Source organism: Anoplophora glabripennis, unplaced genomic scaffold (assembly GCF_000390285.2).
Source record: "Anoplophora glabripennis isolate ALB-LARVAE unplaced genomic scaffold, Agla_2.0 scaffold514, whole genome shotgun sequence".
NCBI classification, from domain to species: Eukaryota; Metazoa; Arthropoda; class Insecta; order Coleoptera; family Cerambycidae; genus Anoplophora; species Anoplophora glabripennis.
In genome coordinates this window covers 264749-292310 of record NW_019416592.1, presented here as the reverse complement: position 1 = coordinate 292310, position 27562 = coordinate 264749, and the positions used below count along the sequence as shown (strand labels likewise).

The window sequence follows — 27562 nt, the reverse complement described above, 5'->3', positions numbered from 1 at the left end:
GTCGAAATATGCTTCGTTTCCGAAATTCAGTGTTTAAATTTCAATTTTCAATTTTTTATTATTTATTTCAAAGATATTGACTCGAAATCTGAAAAATGCTTTGGGGTGATCCGAATATTTTTACTTGCACCTTTAAATAAAAGATTAACGAAACCTACAATAAAATGTTTCATCTTTTTCCTCAAAAACGGTGCATCCTATGAAAAAAATTGAAGAGACCAATTTCATTAACAATTAATGGCGGATTTCTAAAAAAATATCAAGACGGGAAAGTCAGTGCCGTACCATTTTTCTTATCAAAAAAAATTGTGGCATTCTCGCACAAACGTCACTGGTGCAAGTAGAAATATTCGGATCACTCCAAAAAATGCACATTTCTTCCTCCAAAGCGTTTTTCTAATTTCGAGTCAATATCTTTAAAACTCTTTGAAATAAGTAATAAAAATAAATACAAAATTAAGATTTAAACAGTCTGTATCTCGGAAACGAGGCACATTTCGACCTACATTTATATAAACTTTTTTTCCCAAATCTTCGGCAACCACCCGATAAAATATTTTGCACTTATTTACAAACACCCTGTATGTGATTTTTCTTCTTTATTAAACACGGGTGGAAAAGCGGTACATTGGTTTTAAGGCCGTATTGGTCGTTCTAACCGACAGATTCTATGGTAAATGTATATAAAAAACGCGTCGCTAAATCCGAAATGTCGTAAACGGTGTCGTAGTAAACGATATTTTCAATATGGATTAAATCGGGGCATCCAAATTCCGTTGTTATATCTAATATGTCGTACAAAGCAATGTCGTTATAACCAATTTTCACTGTATAAGTTCTAGCTCATCATTGTACATTAAATATTATTATAATTCAACAAATGTTTCTTAAGTATTTCCGTAATAGGTTTCTTAATTAATTGCGATTAATAGTTCTTTCTGCTTTCCTTGACATAAAATAAATAACAAGGTATGCCAAGGAGTGAACGTCACAATCTATTAGAATTAATACCATTCTATGTAAAATATTTACTTTTGCCTTGGATATACTACTACTTTTTGAAAAATATTTTTCATATATTTTCGGATTCTTAAAAACCAAGCGGACACACTTGGTATGGAAGCGGAACCGTTATTTTAATTTTTTCAGGTTCCAAAAATTATGTGCCTTTTACATTCTGTCAAAAAAGCATCCGGAATTTGTCAATTAAACCAAATATATTCAATTAAAAATTCACTTTGTCTCCTTAAAAATAGGCTCCATTTGAAACCAAGGAACAACCCAGTCATCAAAGCATTTTTTAAACGCATATTCGGGTATGGACTTCAACTCCAGCGATTTTTGTTTTATGGCTTCTATCGACTCTAAACGTGTTCCACAAAGTTGTAATTTGAGTTTGGGAAAGTGGAAAAGTCAGCAGGGGCCATTCCGGCGAATACGCTGGCCGATCGATAACATCCGTTGATTTTTAGTCAAAAATTCATTCACAATTATCGCTTTGTGTGATGGTGCATTATCGTGATGCAAAATCCAAGAATTGTTCTTCCATAAATCTGGTCTTTTGTGACAGATACTCTCTTTCAAAGGACTCGTAATGCCCAGATGATATTGTTTGTCGACTGTTTCTCCGTCCGGAAGGAATTTTATGTGGACCATGAGAGTCAAAGAAAACAGTGTACATGACTTTGATTTTTGATCTACTTTGACTTGTTTTTTTGGTCTCATTGGAAAAGCACCATTCTGATATTTGTTGGCTCGTTGGCATGTCAAACTCGTAAACCCATATTTCGACTCCCATTGTGATGTGTTACATGAAGGTAGTCCGAATTAGCTGGTTGAAGCGTCTTCAACTTTTTTGTGATGCTCTTTTTGAAGAAAATTCAGCTCTTTTGGTGGAACTAGCCATACAGCGATGCGTTTCATACCCGAAACATCAAATAAAATGATGCGAACTGATTTGTGAGATATGTTTAGTTCATGCCAGCTCTCAAAACTCAAACTATAATGACGGTTTACAACCGCCGTTTCCTTCACTTTATCGCTGTTTTCCTCAGTTGAAGACATTGAAAGATGACCATAATGTGGCAAATGATCAACTGCTTCTCAACCATGTTTGAATGCTTTGTACCATTCGTATGATTTTCTTTTCGATAAAATTGAATTACCGTAGTCTTTTTCAACAATTTCAACGATTCAACATAAGAAATTCCCTTGGTAGCACAAAATTTTAGGAAAATTCTTTGTTCAATAAAATTTTCCATAGTCTCGCAACATATTTTAGGTGGACTAACAAAATTAACAGCTGTAAGCAATCTACTTGACAGCTCAAACTACGCGTCACAGTAGAGTACAGCGCTACAAACTTTCCATCGATAAAGAAATTTAAATGTACTTTATGCAGAATTTTTTAATAACAATTCCAGATACTTTTTTGCCAGAATGTATTGTCTATTTCTCTTTAAGTAAAATGAACACATGTTACATGACACGACATCAGGAATGAGTGTAACTTGGCAATAAATTGACAATTTGCACGTGCACATCTCCAAACGAGATATTCAGGATATTTCAATATTCCACCATAAAATTATACAGAAGATTCTTTACCAAAAATTAAAACCAAGTTCATTACGTGAATCCGTAAAATTTTCTGTTAAGTCTCAGAAATATACCAAATTTGGTCGCAGTACCTTAAAAAACATGTAAGAAAACTGAGAATAACTAAAAGAAAATAACTAACTTGTACCTCAAAAACAAAGCGTTTGAAGATACATGCCCTTTTTCTTATTTTTAATACAAGAAAAGCCTGCACAAACGGCTAATATTGGGTTTAAAAAAATATCAAAAGAAATTATAAAACTCAGGTGATGTATAAAAAGATATAAAAGTCTGTAACTGACCTTTTCTTCTGAATCCTTTTTGTAGGTTGGGATATAGACGTTGTACTTGCTTCGTATTACGTTTGATTGTAAACTATGTAGGTCGTATGGTTTCTTCTCGCTGGCACTGTCAAGATCTAGAGGAATTGGGTCGTCAACATTTGCTCCGGCTACAAAAAAATTACGCGATCACACAACCATACACCCCTTGAAGAACGTGTACATAACGTCAATTTTTTAAATATTTTCTGCACTAAAACATGAAAGGAATGTAGAATGAAACTTTACACCTGTCTCAGGAGGTTCGGAGTATATTTAGACATTAATATCCGGTAAAGATGTTTTGATCGTGTACGTAACATGTAAATATTTTTGCACTAAAAGTTAAATGAAATGTTAAACAAAATTACTCATTATCAAAGAATTATAAGAGATAATCTAAAAGTTAAGCTTTGTAAATATGACAAATGTACAGTGACGGCGCTACACAGCAAATCCTTACGCTTCACGCTGCACAAATATGACCTCCAAAGAGGCTTATATACAGGGTGTCCCACCACGAACTCCATCGATGGATATCTGGGAATCCGTTCGAAGGATTTTTTTGAAATTGTGACGGAGTGATACGTACTGTGGGGCCTACCAAGCTAAAATATTTTCAAGGTCATCGTACTTCCGGTTATACCGGTAGTCGATACTAACTTTCTTATTTTAAATTGAACCCCCTGTATATTATTGCATTTTTGGAAACGGCATCTATTTTGTTGTTGAAAACATATAGCACATTTCATACTTAGGATTGACCGTTTCCGAGATATTTTTATTTTCAAGCAAAAATTGACAGATGCAGACCGTCGGCAAAATTTATGATTATTGAAAATTTTCTAGTTTTTATACAGGGTGGTCAAACAAATGATAGAAAATGAAGTTCAGAAAATGTGGAAAACTCGAAATTTTTAATCGGAAACCCCTAATTTTTTTAACATATTCGCATTCTGCACTAAAATTAAGTATGACTTTGTTAAAGTCTCCCTATACCTAAACCCAGTGGCTTTCATTTTATTTACAATTAAACATTTCTCTTTTCTTAAAATGATGTTTCCATTTGTTTCGCACATTTTAGGCTGGCCGTAACAGGTAAGTAACAATCAACACGACAACTGTCCCAGGTTTTTAATTGTTAAATTTATTTAGTTCCTTGTGGGTCCTGCTCTAATAGAATCCGGTGATAAATGCTATTTTATTTGAGACACTAAAAAATAGTGTGTATAGTACTCCAGTAACAACAAAGGAAAATTTATGCATAGAGTAAGGCAAGCATTTGAGCATCTATCACTGGATTCTATTAGAGCAGCGACAAGCGACAAGACAATAGACAAGGAACTAATCCGAAGGTGTGAAAAATGTTTAGAAGTTGAGAAATTGAATGAAGACATTTTGAACATTCGTTAAAATAAATTTGACATTTAAAAACCTGTGAAAATTGACATGTTATTGTTACTTACCTGTCACAGCCAACCTAAAATGTGCGAAACAAATGGAAACATCATTTTAAGAAAAGGGAAATGTTTATTCGTAAATAAAAATGAGAACCACAGGATTTATGTATAGGGAAACTTTAACAAAGTTACACTTAAATTTAGTGCAGAATGCAAATACGTTAAAAAAATTTGGGGTTTCCATTTAAAAATTTCGAGTTTACACATTTTCTGAACTTCATATCCGATAAAAAAAATTTGACCACCCTGTATAAAAACTGGAAAATTTTCATGTCGAATTCGATAAATTAGGTATTCCTCTACAAAATGTGCAATTTTCACAAAAAAATAAACCTTTGTTACCGGGAAAACTAAATTTTGCCAATCCTAAGTATGGAGTGTGTATACATTTTCAACTTAAAAATAGATGCTCTTTCCAAAAATGCAATAATATACAGAGGGTTCCATTTAAAATAAGAAAGTTAGTATCGACTTCTGGTATAACCCGAAGTACAATGACCTTGAAAATATTTTAGCTTGGTAGGCCCCACAGTCCGTATCACACCATCACAATTTAAAAAAAAAATCTTCGAGCGGTTTCCCAGATATCCATCAATGGAGTTTGTGGTGGGACACCCTGTATATTTAGTGTTCTATAATTTGGAACTCCAGAAATATCACTTTCATTTGGAACATCTGATATAAAGTATTTTTAAAAAAGACAAATGTCTTTTTCAGACTATTTGCCCCAATTTAACCATCGCATCGTAACTTTTTATCTATTGGTTTACCACAACGTGCATTTATATTCAAACAAGTGGTTAAGGATTATCTTCTTATCGTTACTATTATTATTATTTGGTTACATATTTTTAGACTTACTATTAAACATAGTTGTACTCAATAATACATACTTTTGGTACATTTCCCAAGAATTATTCAAAACAAAGATCCTGGTGCAACAAAACATCACATAATTTCCAGAATATCCACTTAAATTAATTATTTGCCAAAAAATTTAAAATATTTACATGAAACTGATAAAAGCTTGTTTACAACATGAAAAACATACGACTTTTTTTTGTTTGTTACATTCTTTGGTTCCTTCGACAAAAATTTTCACAATATACCCAGGCACTTACCTTTTACTTTGATCAGAATAAAAAATCAGATAAATTGAAAATACAAGGTTCAAGTATTACTAAATTCATAATTAAAATGAAGAGAATTAGTTCGAATTTGAATTACATAATATTACATCATCATTGCTGCATCAAAATTCACTACACATTTTTAACTGCATGTATTTCGGCAAAAAGTCGAAAACGAAGAACAAAAATGCCTGACGATGAGAGGACTGATCGGTGATCATTCACATTTTGCACGCATACTTACAGATCTGAAGCGTGGCCTTCGTGGTGAACTTGGTGGCCCCTGGAAGCACCATTTCGATGGGTGACGATTGCTCCTGATAGTTCTGAGCGAGGGAGTCATGTTCTAGAAGGCTTTCGGATTCCATGTCGATGGCGGTGTACTCCTTGTTCTTCATGGCCTTGTTTCGTCTGGCCTCCTCTAAGAATTGATAATCCCGGGCCGGTATGACACTGGAGTTGACATCGCAGGGCAAACTCCCTGCAAAAAAAAGGAGAGAGGACAGCTGTACAAATCATCCGTTTGCGTTCATTATCTTTACTTATTCATATCTTTATGTAACAGATAACACCTTTACAGTACAATTTTTATCTTGTATCAACAAATAAGGATGATTAAAACTTGTGTTCGCTTAGTGCTCCATGAAATGAAACATCTGAGAAATATGGGTGTATTTCAAGTAGGTTATGTTGCTTTGACAATTACATTACACTATTTTCTCGTGAGTACGTCAAATTGTTAAAATAATTGAAAAACCGATTTGTATATTTTAAACAATGCACTGGGTTGCATAATTTGATGCAAAAATAAAATATATGTAACCGATTTGGTGACATGACAACAAAAATCGATTTGGCAAAAACAGACGGGACGGGAATCACAAAAAAGACAACTCACATCGAAACGAATTTCCGGTTAAGGACTTCAGAGTTTCCATGTTTGTCGGGGTCGTGATATTTTCCAGAAAAAAAAAATGGTAACGTTAATTTTTCAGTGCTCCGCCTGTTGTGCTGTGTAACAAACTTATCGAAATTGTAATATATACTTTTCACACGAATTTCAAGTCGAAACTACGATAACACCGAAGTTGGAGTGTTGTTCGACACTTCAAACACAATAAAAGCATTTTATATTGTGCAAATCGCGTAAGGCACCATCGAAACAACTTGGATTTGCAGACGATCATACAAAAAATTTGAGGTTATGTCCTGTCTGCTTTCCTTGCACAAAAACTGCCCGTTGCCTGCCTGCCACGATTAGGTTCAGAGCTGGCCTTGGGCCTTGGACATTTTCATTGTTTGTTCCAGGACAAAAGTAACACGTAAAGTATTAGCAAACAGAAAACAAAAACATCGGCTATTTACATGGCCAATAGCTATCCGAACGTTGGGTTCACTTGACCATTCTATTCTAGATTCTAGAACATATGGCTAGGGCTTAACTAGGGCAAAATATACCAACCAACAGATAAATTTGAATAGAAATAAGGAGACGGAAATCGTAGGTATACCGGAAATAACTGAAGCGGTAAAACGTATTGCTGTTATTTATAGTGTAGATCATGTATTACTAGATAATTATTTAAAAACAAAAACATATAATGGAAAGACGTCCATCGATCACAATGAATTTAAACTCATTGGCGTACCCTGCAAGGGGGAATAATCATTTAATATTTTAGAAAACGAGGAGTGCATAAAAATAATTAAATTAATAATAAAAAATGCATTTTTTCAAATGAACTTACCTTTGCAGAAGATGTCGTTTTAAGGTTGTTTATTATATGTATTTTATATATTATTTCCACTACAATAGGTATACCTACATATTTTTATTTTTATATTATATGGGGTGTTTAGAAAACAATAGTTGATACCTACATCGAATTACTTTAATACAATTTTGCTTCCATAACAATTGTTTATTTTATTTTCTTAGTCACTTTTTAATATTTCAATAAAATTTGGTTTAAGAGAGGTTTTTGGGGTAGCCGAGTGAAAATATACTTTTTTTAACTAAAAATCCAGAGGAGCAACTTCTTGTATTTTTTGCCTTGTTTTTCAATTTTCTACTCATTTATGAGCAGTTGAGTAATTATTTTGAAGCATTCTCGTCTAATAATAATTAAGCTTCAGCTTTTTGTTACATTTGTAGCTGTATTAAATATTTCACGATTTAAACCAACTTACTGAACAGGTAAAATAATAATAAATGTCTAATAAAACAGGTAGAGCCCTTTCAATGCAGTTCTGCGAAACAATTTAGAAATTTGTACTGCCCAGTTAATTCCAAATACCATAGCTGGCAAAGTAGATAAGGCTCAAACCTTTTTTGATTTTTTATACCTATTTCTTTAACTAACTCCGAGAATAGTATGGGTCCATCTGACCCACAAATTTTTTTGATCATGAAATTCGTAAAGAAATTTTAAAAGTCCCTTAGGGTCGTGTGACACTATGCTAAAATTAGAACTAATTTCAGTAATTAACTTAGAACTTTTTAATCTTGCATGGTATCATACACAAATTGCAACAAAAATTGTTGCGGTTTCTGTGTGGTACTATGCAAGATTAAAAAGTTCTTAATTAATTACTGAAATTAGTTCTAACATTAGCATAGTGTCATACAATATTTGTTGTTTTCTGCCAATGTCTTTCTACCACGGGTGTCGAATGCGGTTAATACCAAGAAAGTCACGCAGAGGTCTTCTTGGAATTCTATATTAACACATATCGTACGGACTATACAGGGTGGGCCATTAGTGTGAGAAAGTAAAATAACTCCCTTGTTATTTATAATACAGAAAACAAGTTTATAATAAAAGTTGTACAGAATTAAAAAAACTAAAGGACAAAATCAATTTGAAACACACAGGGCGATGAGTAAAAACGGGACACGCCAAATATTACATTTTTTAAATGGAACACCCTATATATTTTTAAACATATGGATTTCTGAGAAAATTCTATATATGGCAATATAAACAGTTTAACATTTTAGTGCGAGGTTGCCAAGTTATGTGGAAAATTCTTCGAATTTTGGAAAAAACAGGATTTCGAAGAAGTTGTATTAACTTCCAACTACTAACATTTGGAGCAAAAATATTTGACAGAGTGATAGGCAAATGTTACGCAAGGACTCCTATATTAGGTAATATCGATATTTTATACAGGGCATTTTTTATAATACAATCATTGTAAGAAAGTTCAAACTTAATTTTCTAAAATTTTTCATATGGAACACCCTGTATTTTATTATTCTATTTTATTCACATATTAGTCCACTTCAACTTTTATTAAGTATGTTCTGCACCTAAAGTTGTTAGTTTTTAAAATATAGCAACATATCTGGAAAAACCTAATTTTTATTATTTTCCATGGCACGAATTGGCTTTGGAACTGCCACATTGTGTCAACTTGTCAGTTCATAATTTATCATTCCATTTTGAGTTAATTTTATTAGTTAATACTTTTTATTTGTGGTATTCTATAAAATAATAAAAATTAAGTTTTTCAGAAATGTTGCTATATCTTAAAAACTAACAATTTTAGATATAGAACATGCTTAATAAAAGTTGAACTGGACCGATATGTGAATAAAATAGAATAATAAAACAATAGAACATTAAAATACAGGGTTGAAAATTTTTCAAATGGAACAAATTAAGTTTAAACTTTCTAGTGTGATCTAATAAAATATCGATATTAGTTAATATAGGAGTATTTGCCTAACATTTGCCTATAACTCTATCAAAAATTTTTGCTCCAAGTGTTAGTAGTTGAAAGTTAATACAACTTCTTCGAGGTCGTGTTTTTTCCAAAATTCGAAGAATTTTCTACATAACTTGGCAACCCCGCACTAACATGATAAACTATTTATATTGCCATATACAGAATTTTCTCGGAAATCCATATATTTAAAAATATATAGGGTGTTCCATTTAAAAAATGTAATATATGGCGTGTCCCGTTTTTACTCATCGCCCTGTATGTTTCAAATTAATTTTGTAGTTTAGGTTTCTTGATTCTGTACAACTTTTATATAAACGTTTTTCTGTATTATGAGTAACAAAGGAGTTATTTTACTTCTCACACTAATGGCCCACCCTGTATATGCAGTGTGTGTAATCCTCTCCTAAGTTTTTGCATCTACCGACCAAATGAAATTGGTAATATGAGCCTCAATTTTTTTTAATCCATTTTTTTAATATTTCAGCAATACGTAAAATTTTATAGTGTAACTAGCTGACCCGGCAAACGTTGTTTTGCCATCTTGTGGAACTGTGGATGGAACAAAATAATATAAAAATCGCGATTAAAAATCAGGGGTTGATCGTATAAGGGTGAAAATTTAGAACTGTATGTATTTTTCAATGCTGAATCATGAAAAAATAAAAACNGTAGCTGAAAGTTAATACAACTTCTTCGAGGTCATGTTTTTTCCAAAATTCGAAAAATTTTCTACATAACTTGGCAACCCCGCACTAAAATGATAAACTGTTTATATTGCCATATACAGAATTTTCTCGGAAATCCATATATTTAAAAATATATAGGGTGTTCCATTTAAAAAATGTAATATATGGCGTATCCCATCTTTACTCATCGCCCTGTATGTTTCAAATTAATTTTATAGTTTAGGTTTCTTGATTCTGCACAACTTTTATATAAACTTTTTTTCTGTATTATGAGTAACAATGGAGTTATTTTATTTCTCACACTAATGGCCCATCCTGTATATGCAGTGTGTGTAATACTCTCTTACGTTTTGCATCTACCGACCAGATGACATTGGTAATATGAGCCTCAATTTTTTTTTAATCCATTTTTTTAATATTTCAGCAATGCGTAAAATTTTATAGTGTAATTCCTACTTACACCATTCTAGTAATTTTGCATTTCAATTGTCAGTGTCATAGATGTGGGGAGAGATGAATTCCTTTCGTGAGCGTAACTTCTACGCCTATGACTTTTTTTAATTAATATTTATGCATAGGTACACACTTATTAAATCAATCTACATATTTCCGAGAAAAACGATTGTTAAATTTTCATATTTTCTTAGATTTTGAAGTAAACTGCATAGTCTGTAATATTTATTTGTAGCATTTTCAGTTATTTTTTTATTTGAATAGGTATTTCAGTCACGCAGAAAGAAAAAATAAATACTAAATAACACTTATTTACTTAAAAAAAACTCCACAATCTGCCTTGAATTCCTTCCGCCCTTAGATAACATTTTAATATAGAAAAAAATGTTTGTATGCACCTTTAGTGTTTGGTGTACGACTGACTCGCACTTGTTCAATCCATACCATACCAAAAGATGTGTCTGGCTAGCAACAGGTAGACCGACTATCAATCCGTCAGAATCCAAGTCTGCGACCACAAATAATTTTAATGGTCCCTTATCTCCCTGGAATTTCTGAATAGTTTTTTGTTGGTATGTTAAATGGCATGGACTGAAATCGATATTCGAGTAATTTTAACCTATCGAATTAAAACACGCCTGAAATTCGACTTTGTTTGATAATGGGGTGTGTTACGCAGAACTATAAAAATATATAATTTAGATATGATGGGAAGATCGTGTGACTGTGTTTTTTTGGGTTATGCTGTCATCGTCACATTAAAAAGTATATTTCTAACTAGTTGTCAGGTTTTCTGATATTTGTACAATATTCAACACAAAAATAATACATATTTTTTTTGTTTGAAGATTTGATTCACCATGTAAAATTGATCAGTCCACAGTCATCCCTTTTGTAAGAATATAATTCGTATTTCAAGAAAAAATGCACTATTATACAATTTATTTAAAAAATGTCCTTCCTATGTACCTAAGTGTAGAAAACCACGGGCGTTTTCTATGGTTAAAATCAAAATCAAGGTAATTTGATTAAATAAATATTCAAACGCGGTCATTTTCGAGATATTTTTAACAAATTTGGTATGTTTTGGTAGGTATAAAATAAAAAATTTGCAGCTTTCGCAGTACCATGCCTTTTTCCGCAAAAAATGTACCGTCCTGTATAGTATTACAAACAAAGTTGCTCTTCATATCCATTTTCTTCATTTTTGTATTAGTTCTTAGAAATGGCCGCCTTCAGGCAAAATAAACATCACTTTAGCTTTAGATTCTCATTTATTGAATCACGAAAGCCTTGAAAATGTTGGGGGGTCCTTCATTACAGTACATTGCTCTTTATTTACAATAAGAATTTTGCAAACCAATACCCTGAAGTACACCCAAACAGAACAAATTTATGGGATTCAATTTTGGCGATCTAGGAGGCTGCTAGGGTCGATATAGTTATTGAGCCGGAGCGGCTTGTTCAATCCACTTATTGGCGAATGGTCCATTTAATATTAGGCTATTGATTATATCCAAAAAAAAAATTATGACGTTCAAGCAATTTTTTTGCAAGAATCGTTCAAAGGGTCATTTTAGATGAACAAACCGCGGAGTGCTATTAAAGTGGAAATTGGAGTTGAAAATGCACCCCTTTCAGTTTTTTAATTGTATCTCGAAAACGAAACAAAATTTCGCAATAGTTCATAGGAAAAAATATTTTGAGAATTGAATTTCCCATAAAAATGGCTTATTTAAAAACTTTAAAAGGAAAATTTTATGCAAAAAAATCGTTAATAAACAATTTAAAAAAGCAAAAAAAAAATATATTTTTATTTTTTTCTTTTACTTTTTTGACTCTATTTTTTTAGTACAAGTAGGCAAAGAAAATTGCTGTACAAAAAAACTAGATGAAATTCCCTTCAAAATGATGCGTTTTCAAAAGTTTTTGGACTAATATTGACTGAGTTATAACGGTTCAAAATTTTTTAGATATTCGTCGTTTTTAACATAATAATGATTATAATTCTTTTTATTTTTACAACAAATTGGTTCTTTACTTAATAAAAAATTATAAGGATAAACGCGACGAAAATCTTTTACAACCTTTATTTTGAAGATTTTTTTTTTTATGAAGCAATGCCTATACCTATCTTTACTCAAAAAAACTAGTCAAAAAAGTAAATAAAATCAAAAAATCTTATTTTTTGCTTTTTTTAAAATTGTTATTAACCATTTTTTGCATAAAATTTTTCTTTTAAATTTTTTAAATAAGCCATTTCGATGGGAAATTCAATTCTCTACAAAATTTTTCGTATGAACTATACCGAAATTTTGCTTGGTTTTTGTGGTATATTAAAAAAACTGCTAAAATGCATTTTCACCCTATCTTCAATTTCAACCTTCTAATTTAATAGCACCCCACGTTTTTTCATTTTTAATAACCCTTCGAATAAGTCATGTGATGAAAATCCTTGAACGTCTTGTTTTCTTTATTTTTTGCAAAAAAATGATAATTAAAACGTATGCATAAGGATAAACGCGAGGAAAATCGAAAAATTGGCTAATTGTAAGTTTGAGCGGCCATATATCAGTCAATTTTCATCCAAAAATACTTTACAATCTCTTATTTTAAAGGAAATGTTATCTACTTTTTTTTCTATGCAGCAATGCATATACCTATCTTTACTCAAAAAAAACTAGAGGCAAAAAAGTAAAAAAAAAAAATAAAAAAATCGAAATTTTTTTGCTTTTTTCAAATTGTTTATTAACGATTTTTAGAATAAAATTCTATACTATAATTCGCTGTCTGAGTGCAATGGAAACATCTTCAGGCTGTTCAGTTAGCTTTCCTGTTTTCAAGAAAATGTCGGTACGAATCACCAGTAAGGATTTCCGGTAAAAAGTGCGGCCCAATAAAAAAATCACCAATACATTGACAATCAGCTGATGTAGAACCTGGGATTTTACTATGGCGTGAGGATTTTCTGGTAGCGAAGCTTATAAAACCAATGGTAATACTGGTAATACAACCTGTTGAAAATCACTAAAAAAATTCGTGAAAATTTCTTGTTTAATTTAATTATTTCCAGTAGTGTATTGTAAGTCAAAATATACAATATATTATATCTTATACTAAAAAAATACACTTGTTAAGAAAATCAATTTTGCCGCTAAAGGAAATGAAAAAATATGTGTAGAGACAGAAAATTAAGAGCAACCACAAACGAACAACTAAAACATATCAAAATTGTTAAAAATATATCAGCAAATTGATATTTTTTAATTTTAGGAATCCTGTAGCTCGAAAACGATTATTTTCTGCACGTACCTTGAAAACACTCTGTATAGGGACTAAGGAACTCCAACAAAAATGAACCGTCTTAAACAATTTTATATTTTCAGCTGAATTGCTACAGATATAGGAAGACTGCTATGTCCTTTTATCTCTTTCAGTCCCCAGACACGATATTACAAATACTCGAGCACCATACTGCTGTTGTTTTCTATTTATTTTTCTGTTATTAATTCTAGTACATCAACGTCGGCATTGCAGGATATAAATTTGTACTCCTCTAAGCTTTTATGGCTGGCCGATTGCTAAACTAAAACCCAGCTGTATAAATTTTGATGTATAAATAATCATGTTTATAGGATTGTATTAGTCGAAGATAACGTATTTTTATTTAGTTAAATTCCTGTATTGAAAATAATGGTATGCATTTCGAGCATTCATAAACATTTTTACTTTTGTTAAAATTTAATTGTTCTTTCCTTACATAATGTCAATATCTGTTTGTTATTGTTTTGGTTATTATTTTCAAGATGGTTATTGACCCACTTCATTATAATTATTTATTTTTGCTCACTAATTTGCGATTAACTTGATAACAAAAAAAAAAAGATATCGAGCTCTTTTTGGCGTCAAAATGTAGCTATTTTTATGCTCTTCAAACTAACCTATAAAAAGTTTTATCCTGCTATTTCACTCTTTTAAGAAAACGTGAAACAACCTAAACTTGGATAAATAGCGCCAATAAATAAACAACACTTTCGTTAGAAATTTCAAACTTATACTACACTTCTGCAAAAAATTAAGGGAGCAAAAAAATTTTTCGAATTTTTAGTGATTTTTCAGAATGCTGTATCTCAGTTAAAAATGATCGTATCAAGGTTTTAAAAAAAGCATTTTAAAGCGCCGAATGTCTAGTTTCCAGATTTCTTAGCTCAACATTTTTAGGAGCGACAGTCATCGCGAAATTCTAAGAAATAAGACTAAAATTTTTTTTTTTTCAATTTTTTGCGTTTTTTTCTCGGTCCACGGTCTTGGAAAAATTTTTTACACAAAAATCATGATATGGACTTGATAGCCTGTTCATTCAGCTTTAATTTCTTTTTTTAATTATTTCTCTACGTTAATTTGACCCGGAGATAATATTCGACTACGAATACAAAAGCATCCTTTTGGCTTTAACCATCGATATCTCAGCAACTGATCAGACAGAAAATTGACGGGCAGTTTCGAAATCTCGAATAAATTTCCTACAAGGCTATGTAGCGTTCCTGGAAGAAAAAAAATGTCGTTCATCCTCGACATTAACTTGAAAAAAGTGAAAAAAAGTGACTTTTTGACTTGTTTTGCTAAGTCGACCGCATCTTTGCTAATATCGATGGAAAGTCTAATGCTTGTACGAATTTTTACACCTCGATGTACCCCCAAAAGCACCGTAAATGGGCAGATCGATCTATCAAAATTTCAGAAAAATTTAAAGGAGCAAAATTTTATTTTTTTTCAATTCCTTCACAATTGGAAATTTTTTTCTCATCGAATTTGAAAAAAAAAATTGAATTTTTGAAAAAAAAATTTTTTTTAATTTTTGAAAATTTTTTGAAAATTTACTTTTCTTTATTTTTTAACAACTCAAGATAAAAATATTGAGTCATTTTTGAAGCGATGTACTCTTTCCGTATCGTAATTTCCTTTATTTTGAATTAACGAAATTGATTAAAAGTTGATACCCCCAAGAAAGTCGCAGTCCTCGATCTGCGAAAAAAGAGTGCGTATTATCCTAAACTTTCTTTCTAATTAATTTCGTTAATTCAAAATAAAGGAAATTACGGTACGGAAAGAGTACATCGCTTCAAAAATGACTCAATATTTTTATCTAGAGTTGTTAAAAAATAAAGAAGAGTAAATTTTCAAAAAATTTTCAAAAATTTAGTTTTTTTTTTCAAAAATTAAATTTTTTTTTCAAATTCAATGAGCAAAAAATGCCCAATTGTGAAACTGAAAAAAAATCAAATTTTTCATTTTTACGAACGTTACAGGGTGCTCAGAAATGTAAATTTTGCGCTTTTAAATTTTTCCGAAATTTTGATTAAGCGGTCCAGAAAAACCGTTCGATAGATCGATCTGCCCATTTACGGAGCTTTTGGGGGTACATCGAGGTGTAAAAATTCGTACAAGCATTAGACTCTCCATCGATATTAGCAAAAATGCGGTCGACTTGGCAAAACAAGTCAAAAAGTCACTTTTTTCACTTTTTTCATGTTAATGTCGAGGATGAACGACATTTTTTTTTCTTCCAGGAACGCTACATAGCCTTGTAGGAGTTTATTCGAGATTTCGAAACTGCCCGTCAATTTTTTGTCTGATCATTAGTTGCCGAGATATCGATGGTTAAAGCCAAAAGGATGTTTTTGTATTCGTAGTCGAATATCTCCGGGTCAAATTAACGTAGAGAAAAATTTTAAAAAAGAAATTAAAGCTGAATGAACAGGCTATCAAGTCCATATCATGATTTTTGTGTAAAAAATTTTTCTAAGCCCGTGGACCGAGAAAAAAAACGCAAAAAATTGAAATCAAATTTTTTTAGTCTTATTTCTTAGAATTTCGCGATGACTGTCGCTCCTAAAAATTTTGAATTAAGAAATCTGGAAACTAGACATTCGGCGCTTTAAAATGCTTTTTTTAAAACCTTGATACGATCATTTTTGACTGAGATACAGCATTCTGAAAAATCACTACAAATTCGAAAAAATTTTTTTGCTGCCTTAATTTTTTGCAGAAGTATATATTCGTCAATGTTTTGTGCTGAATTCAACTATATGTTTTGGTATGTCGATTGCGCCCCCTAGCGGCTGAGCTACGAACTTGAAAACTATTTCCAGCGATTTCTCTTGGTCGATTTATTAATCATATCTTTTCCCAAAGCTCTAGGGCTTTAGGGCCTATACTTTCTCTAATATCGTACCTCGCCGACCTTAGTGGGACACCCTGTATATGAAATTACCCCAAAACTATTAATCATAACTTCAATTTGCCAATATCAATGGAATTTTGCTTCAGACGTTTTCAATGTAGACATAAATGTCTAGTGAATATGGAAATTGTAATGTGCTGTTCATTTCGCGTAGTGTACCAATAGTTCACCCTGTTCACACTTACAACTTCGCATTGATAACAAGCGTCCATTTCTATCTTTGTTTATCTTGTACAAAAAGTGACACGACCGGCGCTGTATAGTTTCATTTCTCAATTGGTCAGTTTCCAACTTCGGCGTTTGCTTCCGTGTCATAGGCGTGAAATTAATATATCAGGTGATTCTGATCAGATCAGGTGATCTGTATTTAAATACAGAAACGACAAATTTTACTGACAAATATTGTATGCAGGCCTATACCAAAACATTGGGTTATTATTCAGACTATTTTGTATGCTGTGGGTCTCCATTGAATCAGATAGAACTATACGTGGACAAGCACTACCGTCTTGAGCTAATAATTGGTGTTAAATGGCCTTTTTAATATTAATTACATTAATGATTCATTTATTATTATTGTTTTTCATTGTTTTCAGTTTTCAGTTCTCCAGATCAGATTGTTAATAGCTACTTTACCCATTGTTTAGTAATTTAAGATATTTAAACACTTTTACACCATGTACTTGGAGTTTGACAGTTGAAACATTTGAATGATTTATACTACAAGCAATTACCTTAATTGCTTTGTCTAGTCGATTAGGTTCAAAACATTTTAAAATTTCCTTTAGGCCATTGAGTACTTGCATTAGAACAAGACTGTTAATTACAATACTTGCATTAGCCTACAAGTTTAATAGAGCTTAGGTCGTTGACGTTCAGAGGGCATCTCGGTCGATGCCGTCAGACAATATGTTCTTGTCATCACAAAACACGTTGCCACTTTTTTCATGTTTTCCATCACAAAACGCCATTTATCTTGACAACGGTCAAGGCACTCAATAAACAATTTGTTGATTTTCCCCCACGGTTGTAAGGGGTAGAAAAAGCCACCCCATAAGATTTGTTTCATACGTAACTTTTTTTCTTATTACCTACTACCTTACCATTTAAAAATTAATTTCAGATAGCCTAATTAATTCTAAACAAAAAATGTCACTAGTAATTTTATTAGAATTAACGGTTTCTGAGTAAAAAAATATTTAAAATCAATTACAGGCATGATTGGCATAGGGTAGAAATTTTATCGAACTGTAATTTATCTAGTGGGCATCTGTCACGTTGACATTTTGTAACGGCAACTTAATTGTTATAATTAATTCAATAATTTTATTAAATATGTTGACAAACAAGTTATTACAAATTATTAAAAACAAACAGCAATTTTATTAAATGTTTCTTCACATATTTAATACAATTATACCATTAATTATAACAATTAAGTTACCACTCCAAAATGTCAACCTGATAGCCGGCTACTACAGTCTGATCCCAAAATAATAGGCAGTGATTTCATCTTTAATCCGGCTCATCATTTTTAGCAGTCAACACAAAGAGAAGTACGTGCCTGACGTCAATTGGGTTGCGTTTATTCGGTTCCGGGCAATTCTGTTGGCGCAGGATAACAGGCGCACGCGTGGGAGAAGTCCGCGGATATCTTTCCGTTGATTTAATTGTGATTGTAATCAATTTATTAGTGATTTTGGGTTTGTGTTCTTAAAAATGGAGAGCAATTCAAGCTGGACGGTATTTTAAAAATGAGCTTCTGACAATAAAAAAAATTCATCCTGCTATCTCACAAGATCAAAATTTGCCTAGAACATCTAGAAGGGTACTTTTGCGAACTATGTGTGATATGAATCACTGCCCATTATTATGGAACAGGTTAGATAATAATAATAATAGATAAATTACAATTTCGACCCTATGCCAATTATACCATGTAATTGATTTTAAATAAATTTATGCTTAGAAATCGTTAATTTTACGAAAAAATTACAAAAGACCCTTAAAAATGAATTATAAATGGTAAGATATTAATAAGAAAAAAAGTTACATATGAAACATGTTTTCGCACTTATTTATTGACTATCTGTATATATATTTGTGTTTTTTTATTAAATATCCCTGGTTTCTTGGTGGGTTGAAAAAATAATATTTATATTACAGGATGTTCCAATCTATAATTATACAATTATAAAAAGTAAATAAAAGAAACTATCAATTTATGAGAAAAATCAGTTTACTAGACTATAAAAAGTGAAAACATCAGTGTTGATTTAAGAAGTCAAAATGAATATTATTCTTAATTATTTCAGGGTAGGTATATACCAAATTTTGTTCAAAAAATTCCATAAAATTTCCAGATTTCCCCAAAATTCAAAAAATAATATTTTCTGGTATAGGCAAAAATATATACAGGGTGTCCCAGAAGTGAAGCCAGTCCTTCCAGGATTTGATTAAGGAGACAAAAACGAATTGAAAATCAAGAGTGGAAAATATTCCGATTGTTTTCCGTTGTTGAGTTATTCAAAAAAGTATTAAAAGAACTAAAAAAGTGAAAATCCATTTTTTTTTGTCTCAAAACTGAGGTCTGTGCTTATGGGAACCAAGACATATAATTTATAACCAATAGTAGATAAGTATAGTTTTCGATTGTCGGTTGTACCTGGGTGTTAAGGAATTATTTTAACCTGAAAAGGTTAGAGAAAAACATTTTTATAATAAAACATAAACTAAAATCATAATGTGCTTAAATAATAGAAATTGTTTTTACAAAAGGTGTTCAAATAAGTTGCCTTCTCCTTCAAGACAAAGATTATCACGATTTAACATAGAAGCATGAACTCTTTGTAGCATATCTTGGTCTATTAACGCGACAGCAGCGTATATACGGACTATAAATCTTTTCTTTTAAATAACCCCAAAAGAAAAATCTAGGGGATTCAGATCTGGTGATCCAGGAGGCCATGGTACACCTCTTCCAATCCATCTGTCTCGGAAGTTTTCGTTCAGATAATTTTATATTCGTAAACCATAATGTGATGGAGCTCCATCGTGTTGAAACCAATAATTTAGTCTAACTGCTAACGGAACGTTATGCAGCAATGGCAATGGTAAGTTTTCATTTAAAAACATAGAGCTGCAGCAAATACAGCTTTGAACTACATAAAAATTTAATAATTTTTGAATATTTTTTTTGAATAACTCAACAACGGAAAACAATCGGAAAATTTTCCCCTCTTGATTTTCGATTTGTTTTTGTCCCCTCAATCAAAACCCACAAGGACGGGCGTCACTTTTGGGACACCCTGTATATTTTTAAATTTAACACTATAATTTGGAAACTAGGCTTAAGACATACGTTCATCGGAACTTTTCCTCTTAGAACCAACTTTACTATCGAAACTTACTTAAGAATCACCCTGTATATGTATAAGGTGAGTTATAATTACGTGTAAAAAATATAACCAAAGATTCCTGGTATCAAAACAAATAAATCAACCAAGTACGCTCCAGTATCAAAGTGCTCCCTTAAAAAATTAAGGGCCAATTTTTTTTAATTACAATTTTTGCCATAACTCCGTCACTTTTTAAGACATTTCGGAGTAGCTAAGAAACCGTAAACGGCCATTTGTGTTTTTGCAAATCGCAGGCGTTTTTTCGACTTACCGCCCTCCCTCTGCCTGGCGCTGACCGTCTTCCTCGTCCGGTGGAGGTGGTGGGACGTGTCGTAGAGCTCCTCCTTGGCGAGGTTGTCCAGGCTGCCTCCGTGCATCATGTTCTCGGAGATGGAGCTGGGTTTCCGGCGGTGGCGGCCGTGCCGCCGCGCCGACGGGTTGCAGTGGCGCACCAGCTCCGAACCGCCGGCGCTGGCCGCCCTCGCGATCCTCTCCGTCTCCTCGGCCTCGATGAGGAGGTCCTGAAACGGAAAGTGCGGCGTATAACGGCACGGAAGAACAGTGGAAGCACAGGTTGTATAAAATCGGCCAGGGTTGCACGCGGAAACCAACGTGCACAGTTTTATATAGGGTGTTCATAAATATCATGTACAGGGTTAGTCACTATAATCTAACAACTTACCGTGAGTTTATTATTGAAGTTACAAAAAAGTTTTTAGTACAAAAGTTTTAACTTTCTTATGGATTTTTATAATGCAGTATTAGAAAAAAAAAACAATTGAATAATGGAAATCACTAAGTTAAAGATTTTTTTTAATGGAACACCCTATATATTAGTGCATACTTAGCTTCGTTAAATTTTTCTATTTTCAAAAATATATATGTTACTGTTTGGTTCAGGACTTTTCGACATATTTCAGTTTAAAACTATTTTTGAAAAAAAAAACAGGAGTAAAATTTATGTCTGAAGGATCGCAGTGGCTATGGACGAGGCATCCGGAACAAACAAATGACTTTGACAGAAGTTTATTCATCATCATTAATTTATTTCCTTTAAAAATTTCCTTATTTTAACAAATAAATAATGTTTTTCCACGGTCGGGAGTAGAAATCAGTTTCTATGACATCAAAATTAAAACAGAAATAGTCGATTATTCCCAAGGGAGTATAATGCTCCCAAGGGAGTTTACATTATGGAGAACGTTTTTCATGCAAAAAAAAAGATAACATTGAAATTATTTATTGACATTTAAATTAAATGTTACATTTGTACAATTTTCAAAATTAATATTAGAAGGAATATTACTTTCGCTTACATTTACAGTTTTTGTGATTGCGCTAGTAGTGGTACCTACTAAAACCTGATTAGCAATTTTGGTCTTATTTTCAATGGAGTTCTCGACATAACCCTCAGCGACTGTCGTTGATTTCCAACCAGCATGACGCTTTATTGTCGTGATATCCACACCAGCATCTGCCAGTAATGTCGCTGAAGATCTTCGTAAGCAGTGACCAGTATAACATGCAGCATCAGGTAATTTTAAATACGAAGCTACTACACTCGGAATTTTTCCCATGGTATTCTTGCCAACTGGCTGCGAACTACATTTTCCTGCTTTGTAGTACAAAAAAAGGCGCTTATGCTTGACGTGGGGAGGACGAAGGGACAGGTATTTTCGAAACAATTCAAGCATATTTCCCACATCGGTAACCACAAAGGTTCGTGGAATCTTTGTCTTAGTGTTTGGAATTTTTACAATCAAGGAAGAGCCTACATCCTCAATATCATCTACAGTTAAATTGACTAGTTCATCAGTTCGACAAGCTCCGGCAATCCCCAGAATTAATCCAACCTATAAAAAATCAAAATACTTAATAATTGAAATACCTAACAACAAAAGTAATCTTACCTTAATCATTAAGAATTCTTTGTCATCTGCACTTGATAGAAAACGGTCGATTTCACCCTTTGTCAATATTTTCGATTTTTTCGCTTGATATCCGTCACCGGTTCTTTTCAAAAATGCGATCAGCTTGGGGAATTTGCTTATATCTATGTTGTCGTAAATTATCAAGCATGACTTAACCATAGAATATTGCGCCCATAATGTGGAAGACTTGTAATTCTTTGCATTTTCACTGAAGTATGCCAACAAAACATTCTCGCTGTATACTTGAACATTTTTCTCGGCGCACCACTTTTTGAACCGATTGTAGGCTATATCGTATAAAGATCTTGACTTCGTAGGCAGCAAATTGCTTATTGCAATATTTGCAGCCTCCACAATCTCTTCCGACTCACAATTATTCATTGTGCACTAAACAAACTTTAAACTAAACCAAACTAGCACCTTAATTTGACAATTCTTTTTGTTTGTTTATTTTGTAGTTATGACAATAACTCAACGACTACTAAATAAATGCTCAAATCCGAATACAATAATTCTGGTGCTACTTACTTCATAATGAAAAAACATGTGTTTTTAAGTTAATGAGACCGTGGAAAAAATAGTATATACCATTCGGGAGAGATGCTATTTTGTCCTCGGTGCATTGTAGCTCTCGGGCTTCAAATTGCACCTCTGCCAAAATAACGCATTTCTCTCCCTTATAGTATAATGTACTATTAGTGAGAACGAAAAATTTGAAGTTATCCGTTTTTTTATGATAATAATAAAAATCATTCTTAACTTTAACAAGCCTTAACTTTAACAGAGTTTTATTTAATACCTAATTAATAAAAAAAACTAAAACACAAATGGTCACAGATGCTCGCTCAATGTGGACGCCATTATTATTGATGCACTTCGGATAATCCTCATTCAGTTTCAGCATTTAGTATGAAATGGGAATTAAATGCACTTAAATTTTGTATACATTGATCAACTTTATATCTTAGTTCATCTAAGTTTACACTAGTTTTCCTTATAAACCTCGTTTTTTAAGTAACCCCTCAGAAAACTGTCCAAGGGTGTAAGGTTTGGGCTATTTGAAGGCCATTGAATATTTCCTCCATTACCAATCCACAAATCAAACCTATTATTTAAATAATTTCGTACTGCTCTGGTTCTATGCGAAAGCGCTCAGTCTAGTTTTTGAGATATTTAGCTCAAGTTTGGAATATAGGTACCGCTGTAGGGCTTACATCATTGGGCGTACCAAACGGTTGTGAGTTTCTACAGGGTGATATTTTTCCTGGGGTCATGTCCCCTTTTCTTCCTCTAAACTTTTGTGCGGTGGGCCGCTGGTAGATTCTAAACTTGCAATAAGAGAAGGGGTAATTCTTTGGCTTACTTCACGCCTAAACATTCATATAAACATAGATCTGCAAACGCTTCGTTATCGATCTACAGGGTGTTGAAATTTCAAGATTTTTTTAGGTTTTTCTCTATAGCTTCTATAGTTTTTGAGATATTTAGCTCAAATTTGGAATATAGGTATCGCTGTAGGGCTTACATCATTGGGCGTACCAAATGGTTGTGAGTTTCTACAGGGTGATATTTTTCTGGGGTCATGTCCCTTTTTCTTGCTCTAAACTTTTGTGCGGTGGGCCGCTGGTAGATTCTAAAATACAAGTTGATTTTTCTGTTTTTGTTAAGAAACTTTGGCCTCTTATGTTTTTTTCGTATCTGCGACCGTTATCGAGAAAAAAAATAAAAAACGATTTTGTGTAGAATTCGTTAAGATGAAATTGAAATTCTTAAAATGGCCCAGTAGGCCGCGAAAAAATATCACCCTGTGGAATCTCACAACCATTTGTCATGCTCAATGATGTAAGTGTGACCTACATTCCAAATTTGAGCTAAATATCTCAAAAGTATACAGAAAAAAACTAAAAAAAAATCTTGAAATTTCAACAACCGGCAGATCGGTAACGAAACGCTTGCGGACCTACGTTCATATGAATTTTTTGCCGTGAAATAAGCCAAAGAATTGCCCCCTCCCTTATGTGCATGATATTTAGGAACACCCTGTATAATTTTATACAAGTTCTGCAATATGGTTTTCCTGAGTTTTCATTAATTATTTTGAGAAGAAATTGTGGAAAATTATTCTGATTCTGAAGTCGTTAGCATGAAAACTAATGAATCAAAATAAAGTGATCGATATAAATAAAAAAAATCGGTATTAAAATTAATGACTTGACGGAAAAAAAATTAAACGTATTCCTTCTGCAATTTATTTTATTTATGTATTAACAGTAGATTCTGGGAATTTGAACAATTTTAGAAGCCTAAATTTAAAAAAAAATTTCATTTACTTTTGAATAAAAATTTTCAATTTTTTAAAAAATCGCCTTTTTTCAAAATGTTTTAAAAACTAACAAAGTTATAAATAAATGGAATAAGAAATTGTAGGTTTTTTCTTACCGAACAATTTGCTTTTTTTTTAATTTTTGTAGAACAAAATTTGACTGAGTTATGATCTAGAAGCTCAAAACTAAGCTCCAAGACTGCCTTTCCTGAGCCCTTTTAGCTTACAAATCTAAAAAACGAAGGGCTCACATATAATTTTTAGTAAATTTTTCTATAAGGGATTTTTATGAGGGGTAGGTCTTCCATAAGGGTTTTTTGGGTGGCTGAAAAGTTGCAATATATCATAGATCATTTGCAAACCAATAAAAAGTTTATAATTCAACATATGCATACCATTAAAACATCTCAAGCTTTCAATATTTTATTTTATTATAACGGATGGTTTTTAAGGGTTGCAATTTTGTAATGAGTCGTAAGCTTTCTAATGAATAACAAAAGAAATGAAACTTTTTTTTGCCATTGATGGTTTTTAAGGATTTTTAATGGTTGAAAAGTAATTAAATTTTTATTTTTTTTATATTAAAAAACATGAAAGGAACTTTATCCAACATATTTGAACATGAATTGAATCTTTAAAATACGTAAATCTGCAATTTTCGCATTTTTTTCGTACAAGGGTAGTTTTCACCCCCAAATAGAAAAAAGCACACATCTAGACAATATAACTTTTGAAGCGCGGGGTCAGATGAGTTTGTATGCAAATTTTCAGGAAAATCCATGTTATCCGAAAAAATTGGGAGCTTACTTTATTTTCGCCTTCAGAGACTGGACTAAAATAAAGGCATTAACAATCATTCGTCATATTTAATTTGATGTGAAATATGCGCCAATGTTATAACTAATTATGTTCCTAAGAAAACTGTAAATAAGAAGTTTCCTTTCTACTTTTTAAACAATACTATTAATGTTATTAAAGAAAAAATAAAATTTCATAAAAAATAGAAAACATAGAAATGAATCTGATTATAGATTGTTCTGTACTTTAAGGCATAGGTCTAAGAAACTTATACGTAAAGATTATTTTAATTATATAAAATCTTTAGAAGATGCGATACCTAAAACACTAAAAATTTTTGGCAGTATGCTTCTTCTCAAAAAAGTCGTGGTTCTTTTCCTAATTCTATTAAACATGGCTGGCGATAATTTTATTTTCAATGGTGTGACATTTGTACGCATTTTGCCAATTTTTTTCAAAGTGTCTATGAACCGTATGACCAGTGTCCTATTAAATTCAATAATTTCAATAATATCATTAATATTAACAATGTAATTGTAACGAAAGACGAAGTATTAAATACTTTAATTGAACTGGACGAAAACAAAGGGGAAAAAATGTGCAGATTCCCTTTGTAACCCTCTCACTTTGTTATATAATAAGTATCTTGAAGAAGGAGATTTTCCTGACACATGGAAGCAAGCTTTTGTGATTCCTATTTACAAAAAAAGTGATAAAAACGAAGTTTCCAACTATCGGCCAATTAGTAAATTAAATATTCTTAGTAAAATTTTTGAACGTATATGTTATAAGCATTTACTTAGCGCGTTTAAATCGTCTATAATTATTGAGCAACATGGATTCTTTCCACATAGATCTATTGAATCCAATTTAGTAATATACTCCCAATATATTACAGGTGCTATGGATAGCTAGACTCGGGTGGATGCCGTGTATACCGATTTTAGCAAAGCATTCGATAAAATTAATCATAATATACTTATATCTAAATTATCTGAAATTGGTGTACAAGGTAACCTACTGAGATGGCTTACCTCTTATGTTTTCAACAGGTCGCAATTGGTAACTATTAGTGGTTACAAATCTCCCCCCTACGTTGCAATGTCAGGTGTTCCTCAGGGGTCACATTTGGGACCTTTACTATTTTTAATATATATCATCGATATCCGTCATTGTTTCAAATTTTGTAAATTTTTACTCTACGCAGACGATTTGAAAATTTACTCTCAAATAAATAATTCCATTAATTGTATTGCCTACCAGGAAGATTTAAACTCTTTCTTTGAATACTGTAAATTGAACAAGCTTCAATTAAATTTAAGTAAATGTTTCTATATTTGTTTTACCCGTAACCAAAATATATACTCTAATAATTATAACTTTAATAAGAATATTTGAAATCAAGTTGAAGAAATAAAAGATCTTGGGGTTGTATTTGATAGGAAAATGAGTTTTTCTTCACATATTGATTATATAACTTTAAAAAGCAACAAAATGTTTGGTTTCATTGTCAGTTTGCAAAAATTTTAGGTCGATTTTTGCTATTAAGTCTGTATATTTTGCATACGTGCACAGCATAATTAATTTTGCATCTGTTGTATGGAGTCCTCAATATGCCATATATAAGTCTCGACTTGAGGCCATACAGAACAGATTTATGCGTTATTTACACTACAAAGAGAGTGGTGTGTATTCTTTTCATTGTAGCACGATGTTACGAAATCATTACCATATTATTTCATTGGAGAATCGAAGAATTATTGCCGAAGCAGTATTTTTGTATAAGCTTTTTAATGATTTTATCGATTCCCCAGATTTATTAGCCTTGATCTGTTTACATGTACCACAACATGATTTTAGAGTTAATGAACTGTTTCATGAGACTTTTTAACGTACTAATTCTGGTCAAAACTCTCCTATAAACAGAATATGCAGACATTTTAACTTATACTGTAGTACTCTAGATATGTTTCATTCCTCGCTCATTAGTTTTAAAAGATTTTTAAAGGGAACTATTATTGTAAATTAACATTTTCTATTATAATTTTCTGTACTTTTATATTCAATTAGCTTTAAGTAATTTGTGGACATAATTTTGGGCTATAAAGCCTGTGTTTGTCCCTTCTCCGTAAATAAATAAATAAATAAATAAACATAAATAAAATTCACACACGTTGTTACTAACAATACTTAAATCAGTATCTAAACATCAGCGTGTGCTCTACTACAATCAACAAGTATTTCAAATAGTACGTCTTCGAAGGGGGAAACAAAGAAACGGTCCCTTTGACTCCACCGTAGGGATAACCGATCACGGAAATACGCCATTAAGAACTGCCTCGCAGCGATATCGATTTCCTAAATTAAGGACACTGCATCGAACATGACAATAACTTAGCAACTCATCATTTCAGGACTGCGGATCCTTAGAAGCTATTTAATCGTAAACCTTTGGATACACGACGATTGTGTACGTTTTTGTAAGGGCA

General features: G+C 32.1%; 1 protein-coding gene across 2 annotated transcripts in view; it reads right to left on the bottom strand.

The window, feature by feature from the left end:
- LOC108912164 (uncharacterized protein DDB_G0284459) overlaps nucleotides 1–27562 on the bottom strand; it is a 55714-nt gene that overhangs the window by 17061 nt on the left and 11091 nt on the right. The window contains exons 3-5 of one of the 2 annotated variants that reach the window (XM_018717334.1): nucleotides 20293–20542; nucleotides 5753–5989; nucleotides 2901–3049 (exon numbers count right to left, since the gene is read on the bottom strand). In XM_018717334.1, the coding sequence (XP_018572850.1) occupies nucleotides 2901–3049; nucleotides 5753–5989; nucleotides 20293–20542 (636 nt within the window). Of the gene's footprint in view, nucleotides 1–2900; nucleotides 3050–5752; nucleotides 5990–6406; nucleotides 6795–20292; nucleotides 20543–27562 lie in introns of those variants that run through there. The other variant, XM_018717337.2, reaches the window with a different exon arrangement.